The following is a 27,511-nucleotide window of genomic DNA, read 5'->3' as shown; positions in this document are numbered from 1 at the left end:
CACTGCTACTGTTAATAATTTTGGACTGAATTGTGTTCTTGAAGGTGATGTGTTACCTGTACAACTCTGAAATGAAGTTCTCATTGTTCCTCATTTGATGAAGACCATGAATTAGGAGATTTCCCCAAGGAGATAATAAATTGTGTAAATGTAAGGGAGAAGTGAATACAGAAATGGGATCTCAGGTTGTTTCCAAAAAATGCCCAGGATCAAGTTTTGCTTTCACCATTTCCATTTTTGTTCCCATAAAATGGTTTTAGTCCTCTTGTCTGTGATTAGAAATTTCCAGATCTCGTTTTCACAGCCACAGTTTTTGTACTCTCATGGTAGATTTTGTTTTAATAGTCCTCTTTCTCTTGTTGTTGTATGTCTTTAACATTAAAAATCATTGACCAAAAATGCTAATCTTTTCCTATCTATTGTGCATTTACACAGCACTTCCTGTTTTAGTCGAAGTTTATTATTATCTGACTGTGCGTACACAACCAGATGAAATAGTGTTTCTCTGGCAAATAATGATCACACAAATACATAAACATATAATATAAATTAAATATGTATAAATAATTATTTCCTTTTCCCAACATTTATGATACTCAAGCCATTGTGTGATTTAGGCTTTGACAGCATTATTTTAGCTTCTGGAAACAATGATTATGGAATATCCTCAATTTTAAATAATCGTTCAGCTCAGTTCAATTTTATTGATGTTTATGATCTTCTCCTCCTTTCACTTTTTTCTCCTTGCCAACAATCCTCTCCTTCTCTCCCTTTTTTGATACTTATTCAATGTCCTTATGAACATCTTAGTTTTTTCTTGTTGTTGGATTTATAGAGAGATATTTTTATTCTGGGTCATTCAATCTTTAATCAATATATTGAACTCTCTTCACCTGACTCACTGAATTCTTCCAGCAGTTTGATTTTTATTCTAAATTCCAACATCTGTAATGTCTTGTATCTCTCGGAACTGTTACCTGCCATAAAATCCAGCTGATCCCGATCTGATATAATTTCAATCATCTGAAATGTTAACTCTGGTTCTCTCACAATAGATAACTTCCTGACCTGCGGACTGTTTATAGCATTTTCCAGTTGGTCTGTTTGGGATCAGCATTCCTCTTCGAGATGGGTCTGCACATCACTCTGCCCAACCAACGGGATGAGGAGCCAAACCCCGTCACCCACTCAGGCAGGCAGATACACACCGGAAAGCAATATCTTTTGGGGACTTATATAGAGAGCCGAGTTGAATTTCACGTACGTATTCCATTGAACCGAGGGTCAAGTGAATACTTCAGAACCACTTAAATTGAGTATTATGAAAAGATTGGGCTGCATTAACTATTTGTTCTTTAATCATGGTGCATCTTGCTGTCATCATGTAGTCATCGTATCTACCAGTAGTCATTAGTTGAAGCTGGGGCCTACAATTCACAGAAGTGAAGGCCATCAGAATCCAGGGACTGCTTCTCAGCTTTCTTTGAATGTGGGTGTTTCTGTTCTGGAATGTGATTATTTATTAAAATGTATTAAATTCCCAAATCATGAATCTCTTGTACTGGTGAGCTATAATTATTGTTTCCAGTAGCCAAAAATAATGCTCTAAAAGCCTAAATCACAAGATGGCTTGAGTATCCTAAATACTGGAAATAGGAAATAAGTATACATATTTAACTTGTTTTTTTTTATGTTTATGTATATAAGTGATCATTTTGTGCCGGATAAACACTATTTTGTCTGGTTGTGTATGTAGTCAAATAATAAATTTAAACTTCTGTGCTGAATTAATGGAGTTGAATGGCCTACACTAGTGCAATTTGTGGTTTACGCTACTTTTATTTTTGATGCAGCAGGTAATGCTTCCTGAATGTTTGGCCAAATTGGCATCCAGCCTGCACGTTACCTCACACAAACTGCTGTTTCATCTTTCATTCCCCACCCACTAAATCAGCCCCTCCACCTCCAACTGCAATCATGTTAAGTGCCCAAGCAGTGTCAAGACTGTGTAATTTTAGCAGAGTGAAAGCAACAAATGTGCTTTGCATTTGAAAACAGTTGTAGAGTAGTGGTGGGGGCGGGAGTCGGAGGAAGATCGATCCATGATGAGCCCTTTAATGGTCTTGCTTACATGGGGAATTCTTCCTCAATCCATTTCAGTGTCTGCCTGCCTGACTGACTGAGCAGGTATGACACAGTTAGGGCATAATTGAAACTCTACCTGACTCAACAATTGTCTAATTGCACTGATAGAGAAAAGAACACCATGATGTCTTTGCCTGATTTGATTCAGAAGCTGACTTCAGCTGGCCCTTTGACTGACAGTCGCTTTTGGCTTGGTTGGATCATGTTGCAAGTTTGTAAGATTGCAAGCATAAAATATGAGAAAGTGTGGTGTCCAGAAGTCAAGAACATGGCAGATGGTGTGAGGCGCAGTGTGGAGACCTGATTTCTTTGCAGTGGAGTCCAATTTCCTTGTTGCTTTTGCGTGAAAGTGTTAGAGAGAAAGTTGGTGAAGAAAAAGAAAACTTTTAAATCGTGAACCTTAAAGGGACGTTTGAACTTGCCACTTGTATTCAGGATGGTGTGTCAAGACAAAGCAGTGAAGTATCCTTTTGAGTTGAATATTATACTAATACATTTTTTTTTGTTTTGGAAAGTAATGGGTAATACAAGACATTCTAGTAGATACTGGACTCTGTAAAGTGTGAATATAACACTGCAGTAAGATCAATCTTGCTCAGACTATCTGCTTTACATTGGTAATTAAAAATGAATCTGTTTTCACAGTTCCAACTGCATTGCTGAATGAGTATAGATATCAAGATAAACTTATGTGCTGTTAAGTAGAGAACCTGCCTCTGTCAGATAGTTAACCATAGTTTTGGTTTATTTAAAAAAATCTAATTGCCAATCAAACAAGAAACATTGTCACATTCTTCAGTAACTTAAAGAAGCAGAGGATTGGCACAGAGCACCAGAAAAGAGCGAGACTACTCCCCATTTTAGTAGAAGCAGAGGAGACAAGCCACAGGATGGTGACGATGGCAGCAGACCAACATGGGGCTCTCAGGCTGAAGGGGTAACAAGTATTGGAATGGAGATGTGAGATGGTGCTAAGGGTGCTGGAGGCTTCCTGTTCACATCAGAGATGTGTATCTGGAGCTCGGTTCGCTGATGGTTTGGACAGGAGTCTGTGTGGCTGTTGAGGCTGCGGGAGCACTGGAGGCGAAGCCATGGACACTCAGTGACTCTCAGATGTGGGGGCAACTGTTGTACTTCTCTTTCTCTCTGTGTAAAGGGTGCTGGGAAATTTCTGCTGATACTGAATCTTTGTCTGCCTTATAATAGACCAAAGGAAATTTTGTGTGATATCACATTTTCTGTTTTATTACATGACAATTTTTTAAAAACTTGGAATTAAGTTAAAAGAATAGATAATTTGACCAAATCAATGCACATCAAGAGTAAATCATGAAATGGCCATATGCCTGAAGGTTTTTGTGAATGGTAATTTTCTTGGTTCTGGTGATAATTTGGAATTGAGCATTGAAAGCTATAAATTTATACAAATGTGGAATATGAAGGTTTTGGCATTGGTGTTTTGTTCTTCAGAATGACTTGGGACAATGCTATTGTGATAATGGAGAAAAAAAATACAGAATTTTTCCCATCTGTTTAAGTTTCTGCCACACTTGGGCTCAAAAGATTTACTATGTCCCACTCATCTCTATGGGCTTAACGGAGTGATCATAGTCGATAATGGTGAAGTATGCGAATTGATGTTGCTTTCAATTTCTCTGGCTTTTGTTTGGACAATTTGTGCATGTTACCTATGATTATGGTGGATGGGACTTGTATCATCGTGTGTAATATATACACGTTCAGTACACAAATGCTGGAAAAATTCACGCAGCATCCATGGGCAAAAAAAACAGTCGAGCATGTTTGTGTACAGCATCTGCAGAATTTTTTAGTTTACTTTCATCGACATGATCTTGTTTATGCTCCTCACATTTAATGACTTGGTCAAAAATTGTTGTCTGATAAACTCAAATATAAATGGGCAAATGTCACAATTCACATATCAGCTTTTTAATTCTCACCCTTTCTATAAAAAGCAATGCTATGCAGCACCACACATCATTCCTGAAATCACAGTAAGTTTACACATGCTTCAATGTAGTTATTTTTATTTGAGCATGTATTTCAGCTTGGCCACTGTTTTAATCATCATGAGATTAAATTAATGTAGACTGTCTGTATATACTGGAAATGTTGCCTTTTGTGTATTTAAAATTTTAAAAAGACTGCTGCATTTAGACTGTCTGTCTCAGACGCTGTAAAAATGGCCCAATTTAAATCAGCATGAACCAGTTTCCATCAGCTGTTGTGCTATTGCTTTGAGAAAATCAATATCTTTTAATTTCCTTGACTGCTACTGGCAGAAGGAATGCCTCTATTTGAGAGCTTCCCACTTTGTGACATTGAGAATGGCAATACAGGTTTTGACTTGATCCTTTTGGATTTTAGCGACACATGGGATGTGCAGATGGAGACATCAGCAGACAGACGAATTTTTCTCCTTAATTCTTTGCTGGGAACATTTGTGAGTACTCTATACTGTGTGGATAAATTGAAACAAAAGATTCCTCATTTTGAGTTTGTGCAACGCGGCGACCTGAACAATAATGCTCATTCTTAGTTTTGATTTGGTATCACATTGTAAATTTACACGACACTGCTAGTTTGCACTGAGATTGACAGTTTACTGTGTGCTTGGTAGTGCATTCTCTATCATATTATGAATGATTCAAGCTCACTCTGATGGCAAGTTTGCATGATTTCCAGTTAATTATGGTACTGCACAAGTTCATGCAGAAACGATGAATGATGGACTGAGTTTGCTAGTGCTGGGCAGATTCACAATTCATTGTTTCCATTCTTCCACATTTGCCAGCCAGAATTATCAGTTCGTCATTTTGTTGTATCCCTGTATTTGTAAAAGTCTAGTTCCTCCTATCCATGGCCTGTGTGTTTTGTACTGCAATGTAATTTAATGGATCAAGAAGAAAAATTACCAAAAAAAAAGTCAATGGCGTTCATTGATGGAAAAGAATAGGTCCTCTCCAGGACCAAAAGGAAATCTTTGTGTGGAGCCAGGAGTTGGATCTAGTGTCCTGAATGAAGACTTGGTGTCAGTATTCACCAGGGAAGAGGATGGAGAGTTGTGGGTGATGCACATGTAAATCAGAAAGGAAGAAATTTTTGAGTTATTGGCACATACATTAATATGGACCAGACCCCAAAGTCTGAAGTGTAGTCCAAGCTCCTGGAAAGCAAGGGAGAAGGTTGCTGGAGCTCAGGCGGAGATTTTTGCATTGCACATGCAAAGTGCCTGATGATAAACTTGTCTCATGGTCGTTATTTTTCAGCTAAGTGAGGATGCGGAAGACTGGAAGGTCGCTAATGTTCCAATATTTCAGAAGGGCAGTAGGGTGAAGGTAGGAAAATATCGACTAGTGAGGCCTTACACTAGTGGTGGGAAACTATTGGAAAAATTCTGAGTAATTATGATTACTTCAAAAGACAGGAATTGATGGAGTGGAGTCATCAAAAGATTTGTGTTAGGGAAATTCTGCCTCACAATCTGATTTTGTTTTTTGAGAAAATTGTCAAAGGCTAGACATGGCATGTGTGAATTTCGGTGAGGACTTTGACAAGGCAGCAAGTCTTGAAAGTTGGGTCATGTGGCTCCAAAGTGTTTTGGCAAATGGATCCATAATTGCCTTGGTCAGATGAGGTTGATGGTAATGGTAAATAGCAGTTTTTCTGACTTGGAAGTCTCTAACCAGTTATGGGCTGCAGAGGTTGATGCTAGGACTATGTGGTATAGAAATGAGATTGTCTGCAGTCTGATTTAAGTAAAGGTTTGCTGGTGATATGAAGGTTGGTAGCGTCGTAGGTAGTGAGAAACTTCCGAGAGACATGGATCTGCTGGAACGTCGGATGAATTACTGATGAGTGGAATTCAAAGCCAGTCATGTGTGATTTATTGCATGTAGGTTGTCTTCTATTTGCCAAACATGTACTGTAAATGGCAGAGACCTTAGAAGTATTGATGAATGGAGGGACCTTGGGCTCCCTGTATATGGGAACACAGGTGGCTAGAATAGTGAAGACAACATGGTTGAAGTAAAATCACAAAGTGCTGGAGAAGCTCAGGAGGTCAAACAGTGTCCTTTATGTAGCAAATATACAGAACTGTTGTTCTGGTCCTTGTGCTCTTCATCAAAGCATGAGAAAATGCCAGTAACAATCTAAACAAAAGGGTAGAAGAGGGGAAGGAGGTGGCAATAGATGATAGGTCGAGAAAGGAGGGAGGGGACAGCAGCAATGAGGGGAAGGGGGTTGGTAGGGCTGAGTGGGTGAAAGAACTGGAAGGACAGGAAAGGAGGAGGAGAAGAAAAGGCAAGCATATTTAATGGAAAGCAGCAAAGTCAATGTTCTTGCCATGTGGCTGGAGGTTGCCCAGCCATAAAATAAGATGTTGTTCCTCCAATCTACGGGTGGTCAGGGTGGGACAGTACATAAGGCAATGGACTGACATGTGAGCATGGGAGTGTGACCCAGAATTCAAATGGTTGGCCACTGGTAAGTTGCTGTGGTTGCAAACAGAGTGGAGCTGTGGTTGCGAACACAGTGGAGCTGTGGTTGCGAACACAGTGGAGCTGTGGTTGCGAACACAGTGGAGCTGTGGTTGCGAACACAGTGGAGCTGTGGTTGCGAACACAGTGGAGCTGTGGTTGCGAACACAGTGGAGCTGTGGTTGCGAACACAGTGGAGCTGTGGTTGCGAACACAGTGGAGCTGTGGTTGCGAACACAGTGGAGCTGTGGTTGCGAACACAGTGGAGCTGTGGTTGCGAACACAGTGGAGCTGTGGTTGCGAACACAGTGGAGCTGTGGTTGCGAACACAGTGGAGCTGTGGTTGCGAACACAGTGGAGCTGTGGTTGCGAACACAGTGGAGCTGTGGTTGCGAACACAGTGGAGCTGTGGTTGCGAACACAGTGGAGCTGTGGTTGCGAACACAGTGGAGCTGTGGTTGCGAACACAGTGGAGCTGTGGTTGCGAACACAGTGGAGCTGTGGTTGCGAACACAGTGGAGCTGTGGTTGCGAACACAGTGGAGCTGTGGTTGCGAACACAGTGGAGCTGTGGTTGCGAACACAGTGGAGCTGTGGTTGCGAACACAGTGGAGCTGTGGTTGCGAACACAGTGGAGCTGTGGTTGCGAACACAGTGGAGCTGTGGTTGCGAACACAGTGGAGCTGTGGTTGCGAACACAGTGGAGCTGTGGTTGCGAACACAGTGGAGCTGTGGTTGCGAACACAGTGGAGCTGTGGTTGCGAACACAGTGGAGCTGTGGTTGCGAACACAGTGGAGCTGTGGTTGCGAACACAGTGGAGCTGTGGTTGCGAACACAGTGGAGCTGTGGTTGCGAACACAGTGGAGCTGTGGTTGCGAACACAGTGGAGCTGTGGTTGCGAACACAGTGGAGCTGTGGTTGCGAACACAGTGGAGCTGTGGTTGCGAACACAGTGGAGCTGTGGTTGCGAACACAGTGGAGCTGTGGTTGCGAACACAGTGGAGCTGTGGTTGCGAACACAGTGGAGCTGTGGTTGCGAACACAGTGGAGCTGTGGTTGCGAACACAGTGGAGCTGTGGTTGCGAACACAGTGGAGCTGTGGTTGCGAACACAGTGGAGCTGTGGTTGCGAACACAGTGGAGCTGTGGTTGCGAACACAGTGGTGATGCTAAGCGAAGCGAAGCGATTTCCCAGTCTGCTACTGGTCTCTCTGATGTAGAGAATGCCACAAAGGGTGCACTGTATGCAGTAATTAAGTCCTCTGGATGTACAAATGAAGTGTTGAAAGCCTGCTTGGGGCTCTAGACCTGTAGTATGTGCCATAATTTCCAGTGGTTGATGTGTTGGATGTGAAGACTAATAGGGTGAGGATGAGGGAGATTCCTTTAAAGCGTCTAGTGGCAGAAGTGGCCAGGGCAGAGGAATGGGAAATGGAGGAGATGCGAGTTAAGGCTAAATTGATAGTGGTGGAGGGAAAGCCACATTTGTGGAAGAAGGCAGACATTTCAGAAGCTCTGGACTGGAAAACATCATCGTGGGAACAGATGGAGTAGAGATGGAGAAATTGAGAGAAGGGGATGGAATCCTTGCTGGAGGCAAGGTGAGAGGAAGTGTAGTTCAGTTAGTTGTGGGAGGTGGAGGGTTTGTAGAATATATCAGTGGAAAGCTTGTCTCCTGAGACAAGAGATCCAGGAAGGAGAGAGTGTTATCAGAGATGGACCAGGTGAGTGTGAGATTGGGATGGAAGTTGGACACGAAGTGAATGAAGCTGTCAAGCTCATCGCAGGTGCATGAATCAGCCTGATGTAGTCATCTGTGTACCGGAGGAAGGTGGGGGGGGTGGGCGGTCTTGCCTGTGTAGCCTTGCAGTATGGATTGCTCCACGAAGCCTACAAACAAGCCATGCGGGTACCCATGGCTACTCCTTTGTTTTGGAGGAAGTGGGATGAGTTAAAGGAGGTTATTTCAAGTGAGGACAAGTTCTGCTAGGCAGAGGAGGGTGGTGGTAGAGGGTGACTCGTCGGGTCTTTGGTCCAGGAAAAAGCGAAATGCTTTCAGACCTTCTGTGTGTGGGTTAAAGGTATAAAAGGTTTGGACATCTATCATGAAGCTGAGGTGGACTGGTTCAGGGAAACTGAAGACATTGAGAAGATGGAGGGCGTGTGAGGTGCCGTGGATGTTGGTCGGGAGAAATTGAACCAGGGGAGAAAGGATAGAGTCACGGTTGGATGAAACTTGTTTGGTGGAGCAGGCAGAAATATTGGGTTTGTCCTGATGGTTGGGTTTATGTAGGACGCAGTAGCAATGGGCAGTGCGGGGGTGGGAGAGAATGAGGTTGGTAGCCATGGAGGGGGGAGGTGAACAGAGGAGAAGAGTAGTGAAGAAGCCAGGGGTATGGAGTATTCAACAGGCTGAACTCAGAAGAACTGACCTCTCTCCCTCAAAGAGAAACCCTGTTTTTTCTTTCCCCTCTCTCTGCTTGTAAAAACCAACTTCTCCCAAGGCTCCAAACCCAATCCTTGAAAGATCTTTATCAGCACTTGAGCACAGGCTTTTCCATTTGCACCTGCTTTTGAAATTCGGTCCAAAGCAGTTCCATTGTCTTTTGCAAAGCCACTGATGCCTGAATGTCTGGCTTCAGCAAAGCTCTTGCATTTTAAATGAGATGTGAAGTGTAAGTATCAGTTTGTGAAGTGACCTCCACTAAACCCCCCACAATCTATCTCTTTAAAAAACTCATTTACATATACAGGTACTATAATATAACTCAACAATACAAACTCCTTACAGACAGCTTTAGTCAGCCTTAAACAACTGTGCCTTGTCTTTGCAATCCTCAATTTGTAGATAGTTCTCAACAGCATTCATTTTTATAATTGCCACACTGTACATATTTATGAACAAGATAGGAAATTGTTTATTACAATATTTCCCCAGCAATATTCACGTTCCAATCTTTCCATTTATCACTTGAAACAGGTTAGATCCTTGTATTGAAGGTAAAAACAATGCGCTGAAATGGGTTCAAATCAAAAATCTAGGGTGGAAGTAATCTGCAGGTGTTCAAGATTGCTCTCACGAAATAAGACGGAAAGGCATTGATTGTGCGAGAATATTTATACTTGTATAATATTTATTTAATTTGATATCAAATTCTTTCTCTGCTTTGAGTTGTGAACCTACAAATTGTTGTTTAAATTTGTAACAGTGGAAATATTTTAATTTGTAATTTTTCCTCAATTTGGATATTTGTGGACTATTTCTCATGGAAGATATTTGTTAATTATTTACAATTACCCACAATATCCTGAATCAGCTTATTTGTTTGGAGGCTGCATTCTATTCACCAGTTAAATAAGAATGTCAGCAGATGCTGAGGTCAAGTCTAATACAGTACACAAATGTGCTGGAGAAATTGCAGGTCATTCAGAATCCATTGGAAGTCCAGGGTAACCAACATTTCAAGCTTGACCCCTTTGTCAGGAACCAGAAACAAAAATGTGGGGAGTGCTGGGGGAAACAGGGAGGAGGGTAGAAGGGAAAAAAGTTGAGAAGTGATGGAAGAGAAAGAATAGAGGTAAAAAGGAGTACCTCTCTGATAGGAGATGGAAGGGAATGGGGAAGAGTAGAGCATTTGTTTACAGGTCATAGAAAGCCCCCTCCTGACTGGATCTTTACAAAATGGCACTTCACACAAAAAGTCACTGATTAACAAAGTGGACTGCAAATCCTCTGTTTCCTCTGCAAGACCAATTTTGTCCCCTTCACTGCCAATTTCACTCAACAGAAATAAAGAATGAATCTCTATATTGTTCGACTCAAGTTATTACTGCCTTCTCCCCATAACCTTTGACACTCTTATTAATCAAGAAACTATCAACCTCATTTTAAATTTACCCAGTGACTTGGCCTCCACAGCAGTCTGTGGCAACAAATTCCACAGACCCTCCAGCTCAGTGGTTCTCAACCTTTCTCTTTCCACTCACATACCACTTTAAGTATTGCCTGTGTCATGGGTGCTCTGTGATTAGTAAAGGATTGCTTAGGTGGTATGTGAGTGGAAAGAAAAAGTTTGAAGGTCTCTGTTTTAATCGTACCTCATTGACTCGCTATGTGCACCGTTTTAGAACTCCAAAGGAAATGGGCCAATGACAATTTATTTCAAGCAAAGGATTTCAGTAACAATTGGGTCTAGAGCAGTGGTTCTCAATCTTTTTTTCCCACTCGTATACCACCTTAAGCAATCTCTTACTAATCACAGCACTGATGGCATAAGGATTACTTAAAGTGGAATGTGAGTGGAAAGAAAAAGGTTGAGAACCGCTGCTCCAGCTGAAGAAATTTCTCCAACTCTGTTCTCAAGGGATGTCCTTTTATTCTGAGGGTTTGCCCTGGTGTCCTAGACTCTCCCACATCTGGAAACATCTCCGCATCCACTCTATCCAGCCCTATCAATACTTGGGATGTTTCCTCCTTAGAAACTACAGTGAAAGAATTCTACAGTGGCAGTTCTGACTGTGTGTGTGGTGTGGGGGTGGGGGGGGGGGAACTCCCTACACACATGTTGGAGGGCAGTAGTGCCTTTTTGGAACTCAACTATGGCAAGCAGTTGGTGAAGTGAATGAGTATGGTTGGGATATTTGGATGGTAAGCATGCATCATTATATCATTATGGATTTGCTCTCAGTGGCAATGGACATGTTGCCACCTATTGATTCAATTCCATAATCTAGGAATGAAAAATTATCATGTGGAAACTTTACTTTCTATGTCAGGTAATGAGAGTGTGCCTCAGGGATTGGTGCTGGGTCCATTGTTGTCATCTATGTAAACAATCTGGGTGATGATATGGTAAATTTGATCAACAAGTTAGCAGATTTAAGATTGAAGCTTCTTTTATTGTCATATAATAAAAGATGTGATGTTACCCAAAGATGATTATTTGCCACCTGCAGAAATTACCCGGCTGCCCTTACAGTCAGAGAGAAGCAGAAGAAAGTCTCTTCAGAGCCACTGAATGTCTATGGCATCGCCTCAAATGCTCCCACAGCCTCTACTGCTGCACAGACTTCAGTGGAGATGGTTGGCAACCCGAGCACCAGGTCCAAACCTCTGGCATGATCAGCAATCTCATCACCTTCTTGTATCCAGGTCGAATACCTGGAACCCCTCCACCCAGCCTCGGGCCAGTGTCCAGCAGTCCGCAGCCTGCGTAGGTTCCTCTGCTCAAGTCACCAACAGCCTGCTGCCTTTTCAGCTGCAGAGCCCTTCAAGGTCCCCTGCCATGATCACTGTCCCATGGAATGTCTCCTCTGCTTCTGCTTCTCAAATGGAGGGTGATCTCCTTGTTTTCTGGTGCCCTTCTCCAGGCCTCTGCTTCCCTGGAATTAACCCTTCAAGACAGCAGCCATCTTGGGCACAGACCCGGCAGTCTCAGGATTTTATAATAAACCATCATCGGCTCCTTTAGCGCCTTATGTAGCTGTCGGTAATTCGATTGGGCAGTGGAACCCTATGGAGGAATGCTGTCTCTCCATGTGTCCGCACTAGCATTGCATTAACTCTGGCAGCGCGGCTGTTTACATTTTGCACTAAGATTGGAGGTGTGCTGCACAGGAAAAGCTTTCAAAACATGCACTGGGATCTGGGCAAGCTGGAAAATTGGCTACAAAATGGTAGATGGAATTTAATGCAGACAAGTGAGAGGTATTGCACTTTGGTAAGACTAAACAAGGTAGGGCAGTGAACAAGGTAGGGCACTGAGGAGTGCCTAATTTATAATAATACAGATGCATAATTTTTTGAAAGTGGTATGTATCATCAATAGATAGGGTCACAAAGAAGGCTTTTGAAATTTTGGCCTTCATAAATCAAAGTATCGAATGTAGGAGTTGGGATGTTCTGGTGAAGTTATATGTGATATTGGCAAGGCCATATATGGAGTTTTCTGTGCATTTTGGTAACCAAACTATAGGAAAGCTATCAATAAGATTGAAATAAAAGGGAAGATTTACAAAGAGTTGAGGAATTGAGTTACAGGGAAAAGTTAAACATGTTAGGTCATTATTCCCTGGAGTGTTGAAGAATGCTGGAAGATTTGATGGAGATGTACACAATTATGTGGTAATAGAGTGAATGCGGGTTTTTTTCTGCTGAGGTAAGGATGAGAGAACATGGATTAAGAGTGAAAGGTGAAATGTTTAAAGGGAATATTAGGATGAACCACATAGAGGGTGGTGAGAGTGTGAAACATGCTAGCTGAACAGGTAAATGAAGGCTTGATTTTGACATTTAGAAACAATTTAGATAGATACATGGATGAATGGGAAGAGAGGGCTATGGTCCAAGTACAGGTCATTGGGACAAGGACTAGGTAGAATAATAGTTTGGCACCGCCTAAATGGGCTGAAGGGCACTTTTGTGTGCTGTAGGGTGCTATGGTTCTGTGTGGAATTATCTGGAATTGTAAAATATTTCCCTTTTAATTCCAAATCTGCTTGATTTTTTTTTTATATGGATATCCCACACTGTGCAATCGGCTAAAATAGTGCAGCTCCCACGAGAGGAAGAGACATTTGTGCTTTGGGTTCTTGGTCTGAACCACTAAAGTGAAAGTGAATTTGACAGGGGAGTAGAACACAGGAGGAAATGTGGAGAAAGGTTGATCGTTTGCCCTGAAGGATTGATCATTACTAAAGAGTGTTGTTGATGCCTTAAATTATGTGAAGCTTTCACAAAACAAATCAAATATATCAATCTAAAGCCTTTCCATTAAATTTGTGTTTGTGGTCCAACCCTTGAAGAGAATGGATAAATCAAGTTCGGGCAGCTTCTTTCTATTTCATTTAATTCTGTGCTAAGTAATCTGTTTGAAGACTACTGTAGGTGCTTTGACAAGCTGTAATGAGCCTTCTGACTGCAGTGATCATCTGGCCTGCACAAAGAGAAGTACATACGGAGCCTGAGATGTGGTAGAGAAAAGAGAAAGGCACAGGAAGACAAAAGTGAATTAGTGATATTTAGCCATGCCAGGGAATGAGACCCTCCCATTGACAGCTGACCGATGTCACCAGGATACAATTATTGCTCTTTCTTTACCCGGCAATCCAGATTAAAAAATTGTTGCAAGTGTACTGAGTGGGGAGAGTATATATGGGATGATAAAGAGAGATATTTAATTCTAATTTTTCAGTTAGAAAGGTTTTGTGAATGTCAATGTGCACATTGCAACCTTTAATGGTAGCAGTTTTTTTTTTCATGATTTTATCTATTTTAACCTAAATTCAGATTTGAAATTTCTCTCATTTTATTCCTGTACCAACTAATTAATTGAAGTAATAGCAATACTGAAGCTACTGAAGACTTGAAAGCAAAACTAAATTTGTTCTGGGGAGGGAGATGGCAGGGGTCGATGAGTGGACAAGTTGGAGAATTAAGTGAAACAATAATTTCTGCTTTTGAGTTTGCTACTCGAACAGTACAGGAGTAATATGTTGAATATATATTAGAAAAAAGTGAATTTTAAAAATTCAGAAAACTTTCTGCACCAGACAGTTCAAAATCACATTTTTCCCAAAATCATTGCATGCTGCTTTTTTTAATATTTGGGAGTGCACATGTGTTATGAATGTTTCATCCTTGGCCTTCATTTTTTGAAGGAATTTCTCTGAAGTGATTTTTTTTGTGTGAAATATTTTAACGTTGTACGATTGCAAGGAAGTGTGCACAATAGCTTCTGTTATTCAGCAGATTTGTAGAATCTTGAACCTGGAATTCAAACTGATGTTGGGGGACGATGTCACTTTTAATAAATGTCAAACTTTGTTTCTCATTTCATTATCAAGATGTACTTATTTTCAATATAAAGAGTAATGTTAAATGCTGAATCTCTGAAACTAAAATAAGTACCATGCATGAACTACACTTTGTGTTTTGAATCACTCAACAGAAATGCAAATCTAATTATTTTGTACCCATGTTGGCGTTACCAGTACAATACAATTCTGATTATCTGAAATGGTCAGAACTGGGTTTATGTTGGATAAATGGTTTTGTCAGATAACTGGTCTTTTTAAAAAAAAAAACAGCCCAGTAGCAACAGCAAATCGCTTGTAACTGTGTTTAAACAACAACAAACAACAAGGGAAGGCTTTTTGAGCATTAAAATAATGTTTAATTTTCACCAAAAAAAACTGTCTGCTGCTGACCACCGACACTTCCACCGAGGTCCCCACTCCTGCCTGGGATCCCAGTGTCCTGGGGAGACCACTCTTCCTGATGATGCTGGAACAAGGTATTCTGACTGCTTGCGACTGGGAGGCAGTTGCCTGCAGTTTGAGAGAGAGAGAGTTGGAGAGAAAAGTCAATAGGAGAAGGTAAAGGAGAAACAGAGAGAGGGTAGGGAGTTACCCGAAACGAGGACAATCGTTCTAATTTCATGTCAAGCAAATTCAATCTTGTGAGGTCAGTTCAACTAGTTCAACTCTGTGGGGGGGGGGGGAATATTAGATAAATGAAGATTTCTAATTTGTTTCAGATATCCTCATTTATCCAAAAAATGTTTTAAGATTTCAGATAAATGAGGATTTCGGAGAATCTGATTTCGGATAATCGGAGTTGTACTGTACTTGTGTTGCAAGAAGTGGATTGACCCAGATTCACTGTGAAAGAGATTTGAGCAACATGCTTCATGTCTTTTGTTGGGATCTCTACATGTGTAGAATGTCTCCTGATATATTTTCTCTCCAGATTTATCACAATTTTCGCTAATCAGCTAAATTGATCTTTTGTCTCTGCCTTTTCATCCCCCAAATCCTAAATTAAATCCTTGCTGCCTTCCACCTTAATTTGTTTTGTCGTGGGCTACATCTTACTGATTTCTAAGAAGCACAGACTTTCAAGTGTGTACCACGCTTAATTTGACCTGATTTGTCTGAGCTAGGTCGAACCCTACTTTCTGCCAAAAGTGCCCTTAACTGTTGCAATGATCTGGAAGGATTAAACAAATCCATTGTTTATTTTTATCTCCTTAATCATCTTTTTAATTTCTTCATCAAACAGCTTTACATTTTCAAGGCTAAAATATAACCCATTAGGTCAGCTGCCTTTGACTGCTCCCTTTCATTTACCCAAGGAGACAAGATCCTGTCCTTGGAGATATGAGGGTTTGCAGATGTTGGTAACTGTTTCAAAAGAGCTGGAGGAATTCAGGAGGGTGAGCGATGTTTGTGGAGGATGGTTGAAAGGAATTGGCAGTGTTTCCAGTTGAAACCCTTAATCAAGGCTGATCATGGAGATAAGAGATTGCAGTTGAAGGAGGTGATATGGGGGCCAGTTGAGGATGCTACTACTCTCACCCTTCCCACTCTCTCCTCCTTACACTCGCCATCTCCCTTCTCCATGATCTGTTTTGATGAAAAGTTTTGACCTGAAACAATTCCTCCCCCTTCCTCAATAGACGCTGCTCCATCTCCTGGGTTCCTCTAGCAGATTGCTCTTTTGCTCAGTCCTGTCCTTGTTTGGTTATTTACTCTCACCCCAGTGTTTCGACAAACTATTTACTATTACCTGACTTCTTTTCTCCTCTGTTACACTTTAATTTGACATGTTCTCAAATTACTGAAATATTTTCCTATTTCTCTTCTTAGATTTTCTCTTGGTGGCATTATCCCCAATTTGGACTCTGTCTCATAGCTACCAGTGACCCTTTGTGGTTGGTAATTTTATAGATTAATTTTATTTTGTCCGTTTCACAACTGACAATACAAATTTGTGAGTTTGTGTTTATAGGAGGTGATGGACATTCATTCGATGACAGGTTGCTTCATTCAAAATTTTTGGTGATGTACAACTTACTAGGAAATGTTGACAACTTACTGGGAAACATTGCTCATGGACAGACACATGGATGCAAGAAAAATAGATGGGTATGGGTGTGAGGTAGGGAAGGTTTAGATTATTAATTAGGTTTATTTAGGTTAGCCCAACATCGTTTGCCGAAGGGCATATATGTACGTTCTATCCAGGCTTCCATCTGAAGAAAAGTTATTGAGGGAAATTGTCAAGAGAATTGAGATTGACCATTGAAACAAGTGCAAATAGAGTTGTATGATTTTTTAAAATGGAGAAAAGCATGCAGGAATTGTTTTTTGCAAAAGCAAAATGTTGCGGATCCCAAATCAATTCCCATTGTAATTTTATGCCGCTTCCTTTCCAAGGAAGGGGTCTTCAACCTGAAATGTTAGCTCTGTTCCTCTTCCCAGTGATGCAGCCCAACCTGTTGAGTATTTGGAGCATTTGGTATTTATTTTAGATTTCTGGCATCCACTCATTAAAAAGGATTTGCTCATCCGTTGGAAGTATTATTAAGTGTATTGAATTTGTAGCACCTGTCAAACATTGTGACTCCCTGATTTTACTCTGTTGTCTCTGCTCGATATAAAGCACAAATAAAAGACCCCAAAGTCTCTTCTGTCTGTAGAATTTGTAGTATTTACAATTACTGCATTAACCCACTCATGGCGCAGTATTTTTAAACCAGGGAGACACAACTGAATCCTCCACTGCCTGTCACAGGATCACAACAAGTGACGTACACCCTTTACAAAGTACAATGTTAATGTAAAGTGATCTGGTAAAGTGAACCATCTGAAGCCACACTTCATAATTTGAATTCAAAGAAAAGCTGTATCCAAGTAACAATAAAGAATTTGGTGAAAGGAATACTTTAAAAGCTACATATGTCTGCTGTACATCTTGTTACTTCAATTTTCATGGAACAGCACATTTTAAAAAAGCTTTTGAAACTCAGCAGAACAGAAAAGGAAACCATCTCTGTTGCAACCACTGTTAAACCATCTGCAAATGGAAGCGTGATGTAAATATTGGGAAATTCGATTTTTGTTTCCATCTATGTCATGTAGTTTATCGGATCATTTTAAGCAGGCAGTTGCTTATGTACCTCATCTCTTGGATCTCGTGCAACACAAGATCTACAAGCTTCAACTAGCTGGTATATGTGACAAAGTGGATAGTTTGAATTTGTGGACAGTTTTTAATTCGGTGCTAATGTTGGTGAAGTTATTGCACTGTGCATTGCTGATGGTAATGGACCTCGAGGCATCTTGAGATTTAACTTTTGGTAGACCTTCAGTAAGGAGCTTCTGAGTATGAATGCAACCATCCTTTTCTCATCATGTGGAGTGACAAATTTTGTGCAAGTAAACCAAAGGTACAGTGACATTTTCCCAATAATTTCTCTCTAATGCATCTTCTGCAGCACCCTTTGAGGATTTGGAAGTGTAGATACATTTGACACCTCTGAAAAATGTCTTTCTTTTCCACTTCGCAACAATTTTATTTCTTTATTAGTTGCAAAACCTGTAGATACATTTGACACCTCTGAAAAATGTCTTTCTTTTCCACTTCGCAACAATTTTATTTCTTTATTAGTTGCAAAACCTTGTTTTTAATTATGGACTGACAAATACCATTGATTTTGCAGGGAGTTCTGAAATGTATTTTTAAAGATTCATGGAGTGTTCACAAAACTCTATTGCTGGTAAAATAGAAAGTAATTGGCCTAAATGCAAATTGCAAATGAAGTAAAAAAAAAATAGGTATTATTCTTACAGGTTTACTGAGGTTTTTGATTTTGAACTTTAAATTGTCTTAATTTTAGAGTTGCTATTTGAAGTTTACAATGGCTCAGTTTCCCATTTTCTGCAGAAATAGAGAATGATATGCTTTGGCCACAGCGGAGCAAAATCTTGTTTGAAAAAGCAGTCAATTATAAGATTGTTGCTTCAAAATATAATTTTTGATGCACTTCTAATATGCGAATTGGAATTAAATCTCAAATAAAAATATGGTGCTGAAGTCTGTATAGTGCCGATTGGTTTTTTTTTATTTTTCACACTATGAACCATATTAACCAAAATACACACAAACATTTCCCTCTTGAATATGCACAGTGTCATTTTCTCCCCTTTCCCCCCCTCCCTTCCCTACCCACTAAACGTTCAACATATACATTACAATAAACCCATTAAACAATGTCATCACACAAGGAAAATAAACAAGAAAATTGTGTCATCTACTTTTGCACACTGGGTCAGTTCATTTCGTCGTCTTCTCATTCTATCATTTTAGGGGGTGGAGGTGCGTGGTAGGACCTCTGTTGTGTTCCATGTACGGTTCCCAAATTTGTTCGAATACTGTGACTTTATTTTTTAAGTTTTATGTTATTTTTTTCCAATGGAATACATTTATTCATTTCTATGTACCATTGCTGTATTCTCAGGCTCTCTTCTGATTTCCAGGTTGACATTATACATTTTTTTTGCTACAGCTAAGGTTATCATAATAAATCTTTTTTGTGCCTCATCCAATTTGAGGCTAATTCTTTACTTGTATTACTTAGAAGGAAGATCTCTGTGCCCAAATTGCATGTACTGTTGTTCCCGTTTCCTTCTTACAGCAAAAACATCTATCTGATACTGCTGGGTCCCATTTTTTTTAACTTTTGGGCTGTGATATATAGCCTGTGTAACCAATTATATTGTATCAGGCGTAATCTCGTGTTTATTGTATTTCTCATAGTTCCGGAGCATAGCTTTTTCCATTTTTCATTTTTTATCCTTATGTTTAGATATTGTTCCCACATTTGTTTGGGTTTACAGCTTATTTCATCATTCTCTTTCTCTTGCATTTTGATGTACATGTTTGTTATAAATCTTTTAATTATTATGTGTCTGTTCTGGTACCTTCTCCCCTATTTTATCTAGCTCTAACCTGGTCCAATCTTGTTTTTCCCTTGTTTAATAAAAATCTGATAGATAACTTAATTGTGCTGTTCTATAATAATTCTTAAAGTTTGGTACCTGTAAGCACCCCCCCCCCCCCCCCCCTGTTTGTACCATTCTGTTAATTTATCTAGCGCTATCCTCGGTTTCCCCCTTTCCATAAGAATTTCCTTATTATTTTCTTTAGCTCATTGAAGAATTTCTCTGTTAAGGGAATTGGTAATGATTGAAATAGGTATTGTATATTTGGGAAGATATTCATTTTAATGCAATTTACCTTTCCTATCAGTATTAGTGGTAAATCTTTCCAATGTTCTAAGTCATCTTGTAATTTCTTCATTAATGGCTGATAATTCAATTTGTATAGATGGCCTATATTATTATCTAGTCTAATACCTAGGTATGGGATTGCTTGTGTTTGCCATTTAAATGGTGATTCTTTCTTAAACTTTGTGAAATCCACATTATTCATTGGCATCGCTTCACTTTTATTTGCATTGATCTTGTACCCCGATATTTCTCCATATTCCTTCAATTTCTTATGTAATTCTTTTATTGATAATTCTGGTTCTGCTAAGTATACTATGATGTCATCTCCAAATAGACTGATTTTATATACCTTCTCTTTTAATTTTATCCCTTTCATTTTATTTTCTGTTCTTATCAATTCTGCCAAGGATTCAATAGCTAAAGCGAACAGTGAGGGAGATAGTGGACATCCCTGCCTAGTTGACCTGCTTAATTTAAATTGGTTCAATATATATCCATTTGCTGTCACCTTCGCCAATGGTCCCTTATATAATGCTTTAATCCAATTAATATATTCCCAGGTTGAACCTCTGTAGTACTTTGAATAAATAATTCCATTCTACCCTGTCAAAGGCTTTCTCTGCATCTAAAGCAACCGCCACTGTTGGCTTCTTATTTCCTTGTACTGCATGGATTAAGTTAATGAACTTGCAGATATTGTCCGTTGTTCGTCTTTTCTTAATAAATCCAGAGCGAGGATGGGAGACAATGATATTGGTGGCTTTGGTACACAGTTGGTCAATCTGTTTGCTAATAGTTTTGCTTATAGTGCCGATTGTTGAAGGGAAAGCAGCTAGGGTGGCACGGTTGATGTAGTGGTTAGCGCAATGCCTTTACGGCACCAGCGATCGGGTTGAGGGTTCAAATCCCACGCTCCCTGTAAGGAGTTTGTGGGTTCTCTCTGTGCCTGCATGGGGTTTTTCTAAGGACTCTAGTTTCCTCCAACTATTTGAAACGTACTGGATGTAGGTTAATTGGGTGGCATGGACTCAATGGTTGAAACGGCCTGTTACCATGCTGTATGTCTAATTTTTTTTCAAATTTGTATGATCTAGGGATTATTGGGGGGATCAGAGGTGGAGAGGATGAGTAAATTTAAGTTCTTGGGTGTCGCAATCTCGGAGGATCTTTTCCTGGAGCCAACACACTAAGGCAGGGGTGTCAAACTCAAATTCAGGGAGGGCCAAAATTTAAAAAACTTGGACTAAGTCGAGGGCCAAACTAAATATTTATTGAAAATTTTCAACAACATCTGCATGTTTTCTCTTCTTTCAAAATATGTAATGTTAAACTTTTTCTTATTAAAATAAATGTTTAATAATAGTTTTGGATAAACTCTTTCATTGTCATTGTCATGGTCACTGGCCCATTTCCTTTGGAGCTCTGAAACCGTGCACATGATGAGTCAATGAGGGATGATTAAAGCAGTGGTCTTCAAACTTTTTCTTTCCACCCACAGACCACCTTAAGCAATCCCTTACTAATCACAGAGCACCAATGGCACAGGGACGCGAGTGGAAAGAAAAAGGTTGAGAACTATTGTATTATGGTAACTCCACATCTGATTCGCTTAATTGTTAGGCAAGTGGTCAGAGAAGGACCCCCCCCCCCCACCCCACCCCAAGAAAGGCTTAAATCACAGGAACAAAATAAGCTTACACACAGTCCTGATGTGGAATGTGGGGTCGCAGCTCCACGTTCACCCGAGTTCAGGTGCTGTCTGTGTGGAGTTTGAACGCTCTCCCCTTGTCTTGGACCAACAGGTCGGTCGCCTGACGAAGGCACCCGAACCCCCCGTTGAAACGTCGGCGTCCGGGGCGATGGAGGAATTGGCTGAGAAGAGCGCGTTACTCCCACCCCCCCCCCCCCCCCCCCATGGTTGGAGAGGGATTAAACTGCGATTTCACGGCGCCGGGCTCGTCTCCAACAAAAGGAGCAGGAGGCAGGGTCCGCCGCGCACGGAGCGAGGGGGAAGGCACCGCCAACGAGACGTTCGGTCTGGCATCGCCGCTGAAGCGCAGACCCAGCGAGGATGGTCCCCAACTCCAGCCGCGTCTGTGTGTCCGGGAGCCGGGCGGGCTGAGTGCGGCGCTCCGATCCCCGGGATTCGGGACTCTGAGATCCCTCCACACCTCCGGCGTCTTCATTTTCACCTTCAGTGTGCATGCGCTATACTGGCGCGGCGGCCAGCGGGCCAACTCTAATATATATTTAATATGATCTTGCGGGCCAAATATAATTATATCGCGGGCCAGAGTTTGACATGTGTGCACTAAGGCATCTTGAAAAAAGCACATCAGTACCTCTACTTCCTCAGGAGTTTGCAGAGGTCTGGTATGATATTTTGGAAACCCTGGTAAATTTGTACAAATGTATAGTAGAAAATATGCTGACTGGTTGCATTATGGTCTGGTATGGGGATACCCATACTCCTGAGCATAAAACTCTACAAAAGGTAGTGGACACAGCCAGGACATCACCAGCAAACCTCTTCCCACCATCAAGAACATCTATGGAGAATGCTGCCATCAGAGACTAGCAGCAATCATCAAGGATCCACACCATCCAGACACTCTGTTCTCGCTGCTACCATCAGGAAAGAGGTGTAGGTCCCACAAGACTCGCACCACCAGGTTCAGGAACAGTTGCTACCCCTCAAAGACTCAAAGGGCTCATTTATAGCTCTTACTTTTGCACTTTTATTGGGTTTATTTCCCTGTCTGTATTGCAGTCAGTTGTTTATATTTGTACATTGTGCGCAATTTTGTTTTGCACTACCAATAAGTGGTTGTTCTGCCTGGCCCACAGGAAAAAGAATCTCATGGTTGTATGTGATCTCATGTACATACTCTGATAAATCTGAAAATCCTCGCTACCTTTTATGCCACCAAGTTGAGGGGGATAATCTACTCTCATCATAACCTAAGTAAAGCAGCTTTAATTTGTAAATGTTAAGCAGAACTGATTTCATTTAGTGTAAACAGTTGCCACAATTATTATCAACAACTTCTCAAGCCTTTTAGTTACATTTAGGCTGTTAGTGGTCATGGTGTCTTGACATAAATCATTGGACCAGAGTTTTTGGAAAGTTAGTTATTTACTCATGTCACATAAACTGTCGAGAGTCCAATTTGATTCCGTTGACCTCTTAACTGATGCATCAGAAGTTTCAAGTGCCAAGCTGCAGTTATGAACAAAAAAGAATCTAAACTAGCATTCTAGTTTGGTCTCGTGTTGTTAGAGTCAACATCCTGCAACCCTTCCTGCTTCCTAAAATACATGCAAGAAATCTTAAGAAATAGTTGAAAAAGATGTCAACAATGCTGACCCTTGGGTCAGTACATAAATGATCGACGATGCACAATATTGCTGGTCGTGATCACATTTCTGATTTTTGCAGATCGTGTGCAAAGTGGTTCTTTCTATTCTTAAATGATTGCAAGGACTAAACTTTAAAAAAAAAATCTTAATCAGAAAGGTTCTACAAAAGTTCAAGTTAGACTAATAGTAGTCTCTCATTTCAGTGCAGAAGTTGATCAGCTTCACTTCTATGGAAGGGGAGAATGATTGCACTTGCTCCCTCAGCCTTCCATTTTACACTTAATAAGAGTGTTCATGGACCTGAAATATTTTCTTCCTCTTTGGCTCTTTTATTTTGACAAGTTCTATTATTTGCCTATGAGGAAACATCTCCAGATGTGCTGCATTTTATTGTTCCCCTTCCTTCCTGCAATTTCTTATTCATTGATGCTGAGGTGTTGATCTGCAGCATTGGCAGCTTTTGCCCATTTGTCCCAACTGTATTTTCTACACCTTAGAAAATGTCAGCAAATCTTGCAGCATCCTGAGAAAGTAAAAGGCCATCGATGCTTCGGGTCTGAGCCCTTCTTCAGGATACTCCTGAAGAAATGCTCATGCCTGAAATGTTGACTGCTTTTTAATTTCTGTGAATGGTGGAGGACCTGAGTTTCTCTTGCATTTTTGTAAACTGCAGTTGACCCCAGTATCTGCATATTTTCTTGCTTACCTCCAAGTATTTGCTGTCGTCTATAGATGATGATGTCTGTAAGCTAATTGACAATGCTCATCATGGAGCACAGAGCAGGCCCTTCAGTTTCACCTGTCCATGCCAACCAAGGTGGCCTTCTGGGCTAATCCCATATACCTTAATTTGCTCTGTATCCTTCTAAATCCCTGTTGCCTATGCATTTGTAGCAGGAGTCGGAGACAATGATAGGAATGGAAATATGGGTAGTCTTTTCTCACTTGTCATTTCATAGTATCTTGGATCACTTATAAAACACTTCTCCCACTGCTGTGGCTAACCACTGGCTGGTTCAAATCTGGGGACTTGTTAAACCTCTTACTTCAAGGCTTTTGCAAGGGAACAGGGAAACCAGTAATGTGATTTTGAAACTGGAAGCCTGTGCATCAGGCAGACAAGATGACTGAATCATTACAGGTATGTCACAGCAAAAAAGTCATGTAAATTTTGTTTTAAACTAATAATTACAGTTTAATTTGTTCCTCGATGTTGATAGATGAGCCTTGAGTCAGTTGTCGTGTTTTTTGGGTGATGAGACGTTTAAGTTCTCTCAGTGCTGTAATTCCAGTGTTCAAATTTAAATTCAAATAATGCAAGTTAAGGAAATTAACTGATCAAAGTGAATTTTTCTTAATTAATGACTACAATAGATTTTTTTTCAGATTACTTTAAATTTTGCAGTGTGTTTTGTCTTTTAAATTGGTTATTCTTAATGCTGGTGTATTATTTAAGCATTGTCAGAGTGAGTCTCAAGCAACCGGAAAATGTGCTTATCCTGCATCTACCCGTAGGTGCTGGATAACCAGGGGTTTTACTGTATATACAGGACTAAGCAGTGTTCATTATAATATTTCTTGATGTTCAATTTATTGGTTTCCTACATGGGTATAAAAAGTATTTGAGTTTAAGGTTCCTACTTTCAAGTATTTCATTGCATTAGACCGTGGGCATATTATTTGAGCTAAAACATTTACAGTTTCATATCTTTAATTCAAAGTTTTAGAATGTAATTGAAGGTCAATAGATTCCACTGTAACCCATCTATAGGATAAGACTTTTGTTCAGATGTGAAACAGCTGTGAATGAACAAATATAAGGGAATTTGAACAATCAAGTGTAATCAGTGACATGTAGTTAAGTGCACTAGAGAGATGATCGCCCCCAAGTAAAACAGTAGAATGCTCTTGACACTGAATGACTTCCCTGGGATTCTCTCAAAAGGGATTCATTTTCTTTATAGAAAACCCATGCTCCACTATGCAACAGTGGTTCTCAATCTTTTTCTTCCCCAGGCCCCACTTTAGTTTTTAAAAAAAAAACGTACACCCCACCATTAGCAGAAAAAAGTTATTTATTCAAAAGGAGTTTTAATTAAATCATTTACTCTAAGTGTATTTCAATGCAATTAAGGTTGGGAGTATACTGAAACACTTATTTCATATTCAATTGTTTCAATATGACCATGTTTCTTCTTCTGCATTTATGTAGAGACAGTACAGTATTTTACTTTTGTCTAGATTTCTTTCCATTATCTCACTTGCTTGACATTAAATTGCCCTCTGAAATTGTCAGGCATGTCGATTCAGTTTCAGAGCAGTACAGGATGAGAAATGAAACCAAATGCTATTCAACTTTTTTAGCCTGTGTACTTACGTGTTTTTTTTGCACTAATTCATAAACAGATGAGCAACCAGAATCTGTAGTTGGGATCTTGTTCTGTGTAAATTCGAGCTTTGCTTGCTCAATAAAATTGCAAAATCAAAAGTAATTCATGAATTGTCCAATGCTTCAGATATCCTGAGGACATGATAATGCAGTGCGCGTTAATACTTTTGACTTTGAACTGTTCTATTATTATTTTGTTTAAAGATTATGTTGTGTGAAACCTGCAATAATTTTAATTTGAGCAGCGCACTGGTTTATTCTATAAGGGTCATTGTAGCACCAACCCCCACATTGTAGCAATGCGTAAAGAACATTATAAAGCAAGATTTAGTTTGTCACCAAATGAATAACTTGCTTTAATCTTTGCAATGCTTAAACATAAAGATAAAGAATGAAATATGGGAAAAGCTATGCTCTGGAACTATGAGAAATACAATAAACACGAGGTTACGCATGATACAATATAATTGGTTACACAGGCTATATATCACACCCCAAAAGTCAAATAAATGGGACCCAACAGTATCAGATAGAAGGAAACAGGAGCAACAGTACATGCAATTTGGGCATGTGAGAAAGTGGAAAAGTTTTGGGAAGATCTAAACCAGGTATTAAATAAAATCACAAAAAGCAACATACCAAAATATCCAGAGATCTTTCTTCTAAGTAATATAAGAAGTAAAGAACTTGGCCTCGATTTGGATGAAGCACAAAAAAGATTTATTATGATAGCCTTAGCTGTAGCAAAAAAAATGTATAATGTCAACCTGGAAATCAGAAGAGAGCCTGAGAATACAGCAATGGTACATAGAAATGAATAAATGTATTCCATTGGAAAAAATAACATATAATTTAAGAAATAACATCACAGTATTTGAACAAATTTGGGAACCGTACATGGAACACAACAGAGAGGGCCTACTGCGGACCTCCACCCCCTAAAGTGACAGAATGAGTAGAAGATGAAATGAACTGACCCAGTGTGTAAAAGTAGAGGACACAAATTTCTTATTTATTTTCATTGTGTGATGACATCGTTTAATGTATTGTATATGTTGAACGTTGAGTGGGTGGGGAGGGGGGTGGGAAGGAGGGAGGGAAGGGAGGGGGGAAAAGGGGAGAAAATGACACTGTGTATATTCAAGAGGGAAATGTTTGTGTATTTCGGTCAATATGGTTCATAGTGTGAAAAATAAAAAAGTTTTTTAAAAAATCTTTGCAATGCTGAGCAGTCAGAATTTTGATCAAAATTTGAAATATCCATGATTGTCATGGGGAAACTTCAGATGGGGGGGGGGGGGGGGGTATCTTGATCAGTATGAACAAAAAAATAAATAAATGAGGAGGAGGATTTTTCACTGAATTGAAGGGTTTCTCAGATAGAAACAGGCCATTCAGAATAGTTGGTGTTTGCTATTCCTTGCTCTACATATAAGGTTACTCTGACTGTTCACCTGTATTTTCTCTGATAAATTGTATACCTACTTGCACCTTGACTATGTTTGATCAACTTGAACTATTGCAAACACAACCCTGTTCCATCTCCTCAGCATTCCAATGACTAGGGTCATGATAATGGAGGGAGTGTGTGCGTGCACACGCGCGCACGCACGGTGGGGGAAACAGGTTGGGATGGTAGGATGAAAAGTAGAAGGCCAACAGACAACACCAACTTAAATAATGTGTGGGGTAGTTTACATATTCACATGGCATTATGTGTATGCTCATGGGAAATTGTATAATTTTTAATCAGATTGAAATGCATGAATGAGATAGGTCTTATCGTGCTCTGTTGTAAATTATAAAAGCAGACGAGTCCAAAACCCACTCTTTGATTTCTGTGGAATTAGCTGCCTTTGCCAGTGAGTACTGAGTGGTAGAATCACAGCTCTACTTTGCTAAGAGTGAAATTGACATTTGTGTATATTGCTAATCGGTATACCTAGTGAATTAGCATCCTGTTTATGCATTGTATGAATTGACAACCTGGTTTGCATTGTGATTCAATGGAAAAGAATGAAGAGCATGGTGTGCAACTGGAG

General features: G+C 40.1%; 1 protein-coding gene across 7 annotated transcripts in view; it reads left to right on the top strand.

The window, feature by feature from the left end:
- The window catches only part of tmcc2 (transmembrane and coiled-coil domain family 2), a 127,867-nt gene that overhangs the window by 61,186 nt on the left and 39,170 nt on the right, over positions 1–27,511 (top strand). The window contains exon 1 of one of the 7 annotated variants that reach the window (XM_069941995.1): positions 1,060–1,260. The exons of 5 other annotated variants lie outside the window; for them this stretch is intronic. In XM_069941995.1, the coding sequence (XP_069798096.1) occupies positions 1,129–1,260 (132 nt within the window). In that variant the 5' untranslated portion in view covers positions 1,060–1,128. Of the gene's footprint in view, positions 1–1,059; positions 1,261–17,609; positions 17,878–27,511 lie in introns of those variants that run through there. One more of the 7 variants, XM_069941996.1, reaches the window with a different exon arrangement.

This window comes from Narcine bancroftii, chromosome 5 (assembly GCF_036971445.1).
Source record: "Narcine bancroftii isolate sNarBan1 chromosome 5, sNarBan1.hap1, whole genome shotgun sequence".
NCBI classification, from domain to species: Eukaryota; Metazoa; Chordata; class Chondrichthyes; order Torpediniformes; family Narcinidae; genus Narcine; species Narcine bancroftii.
This window is presented reverse-complemented; position numbering and strand designations above follow the sequence as displayed.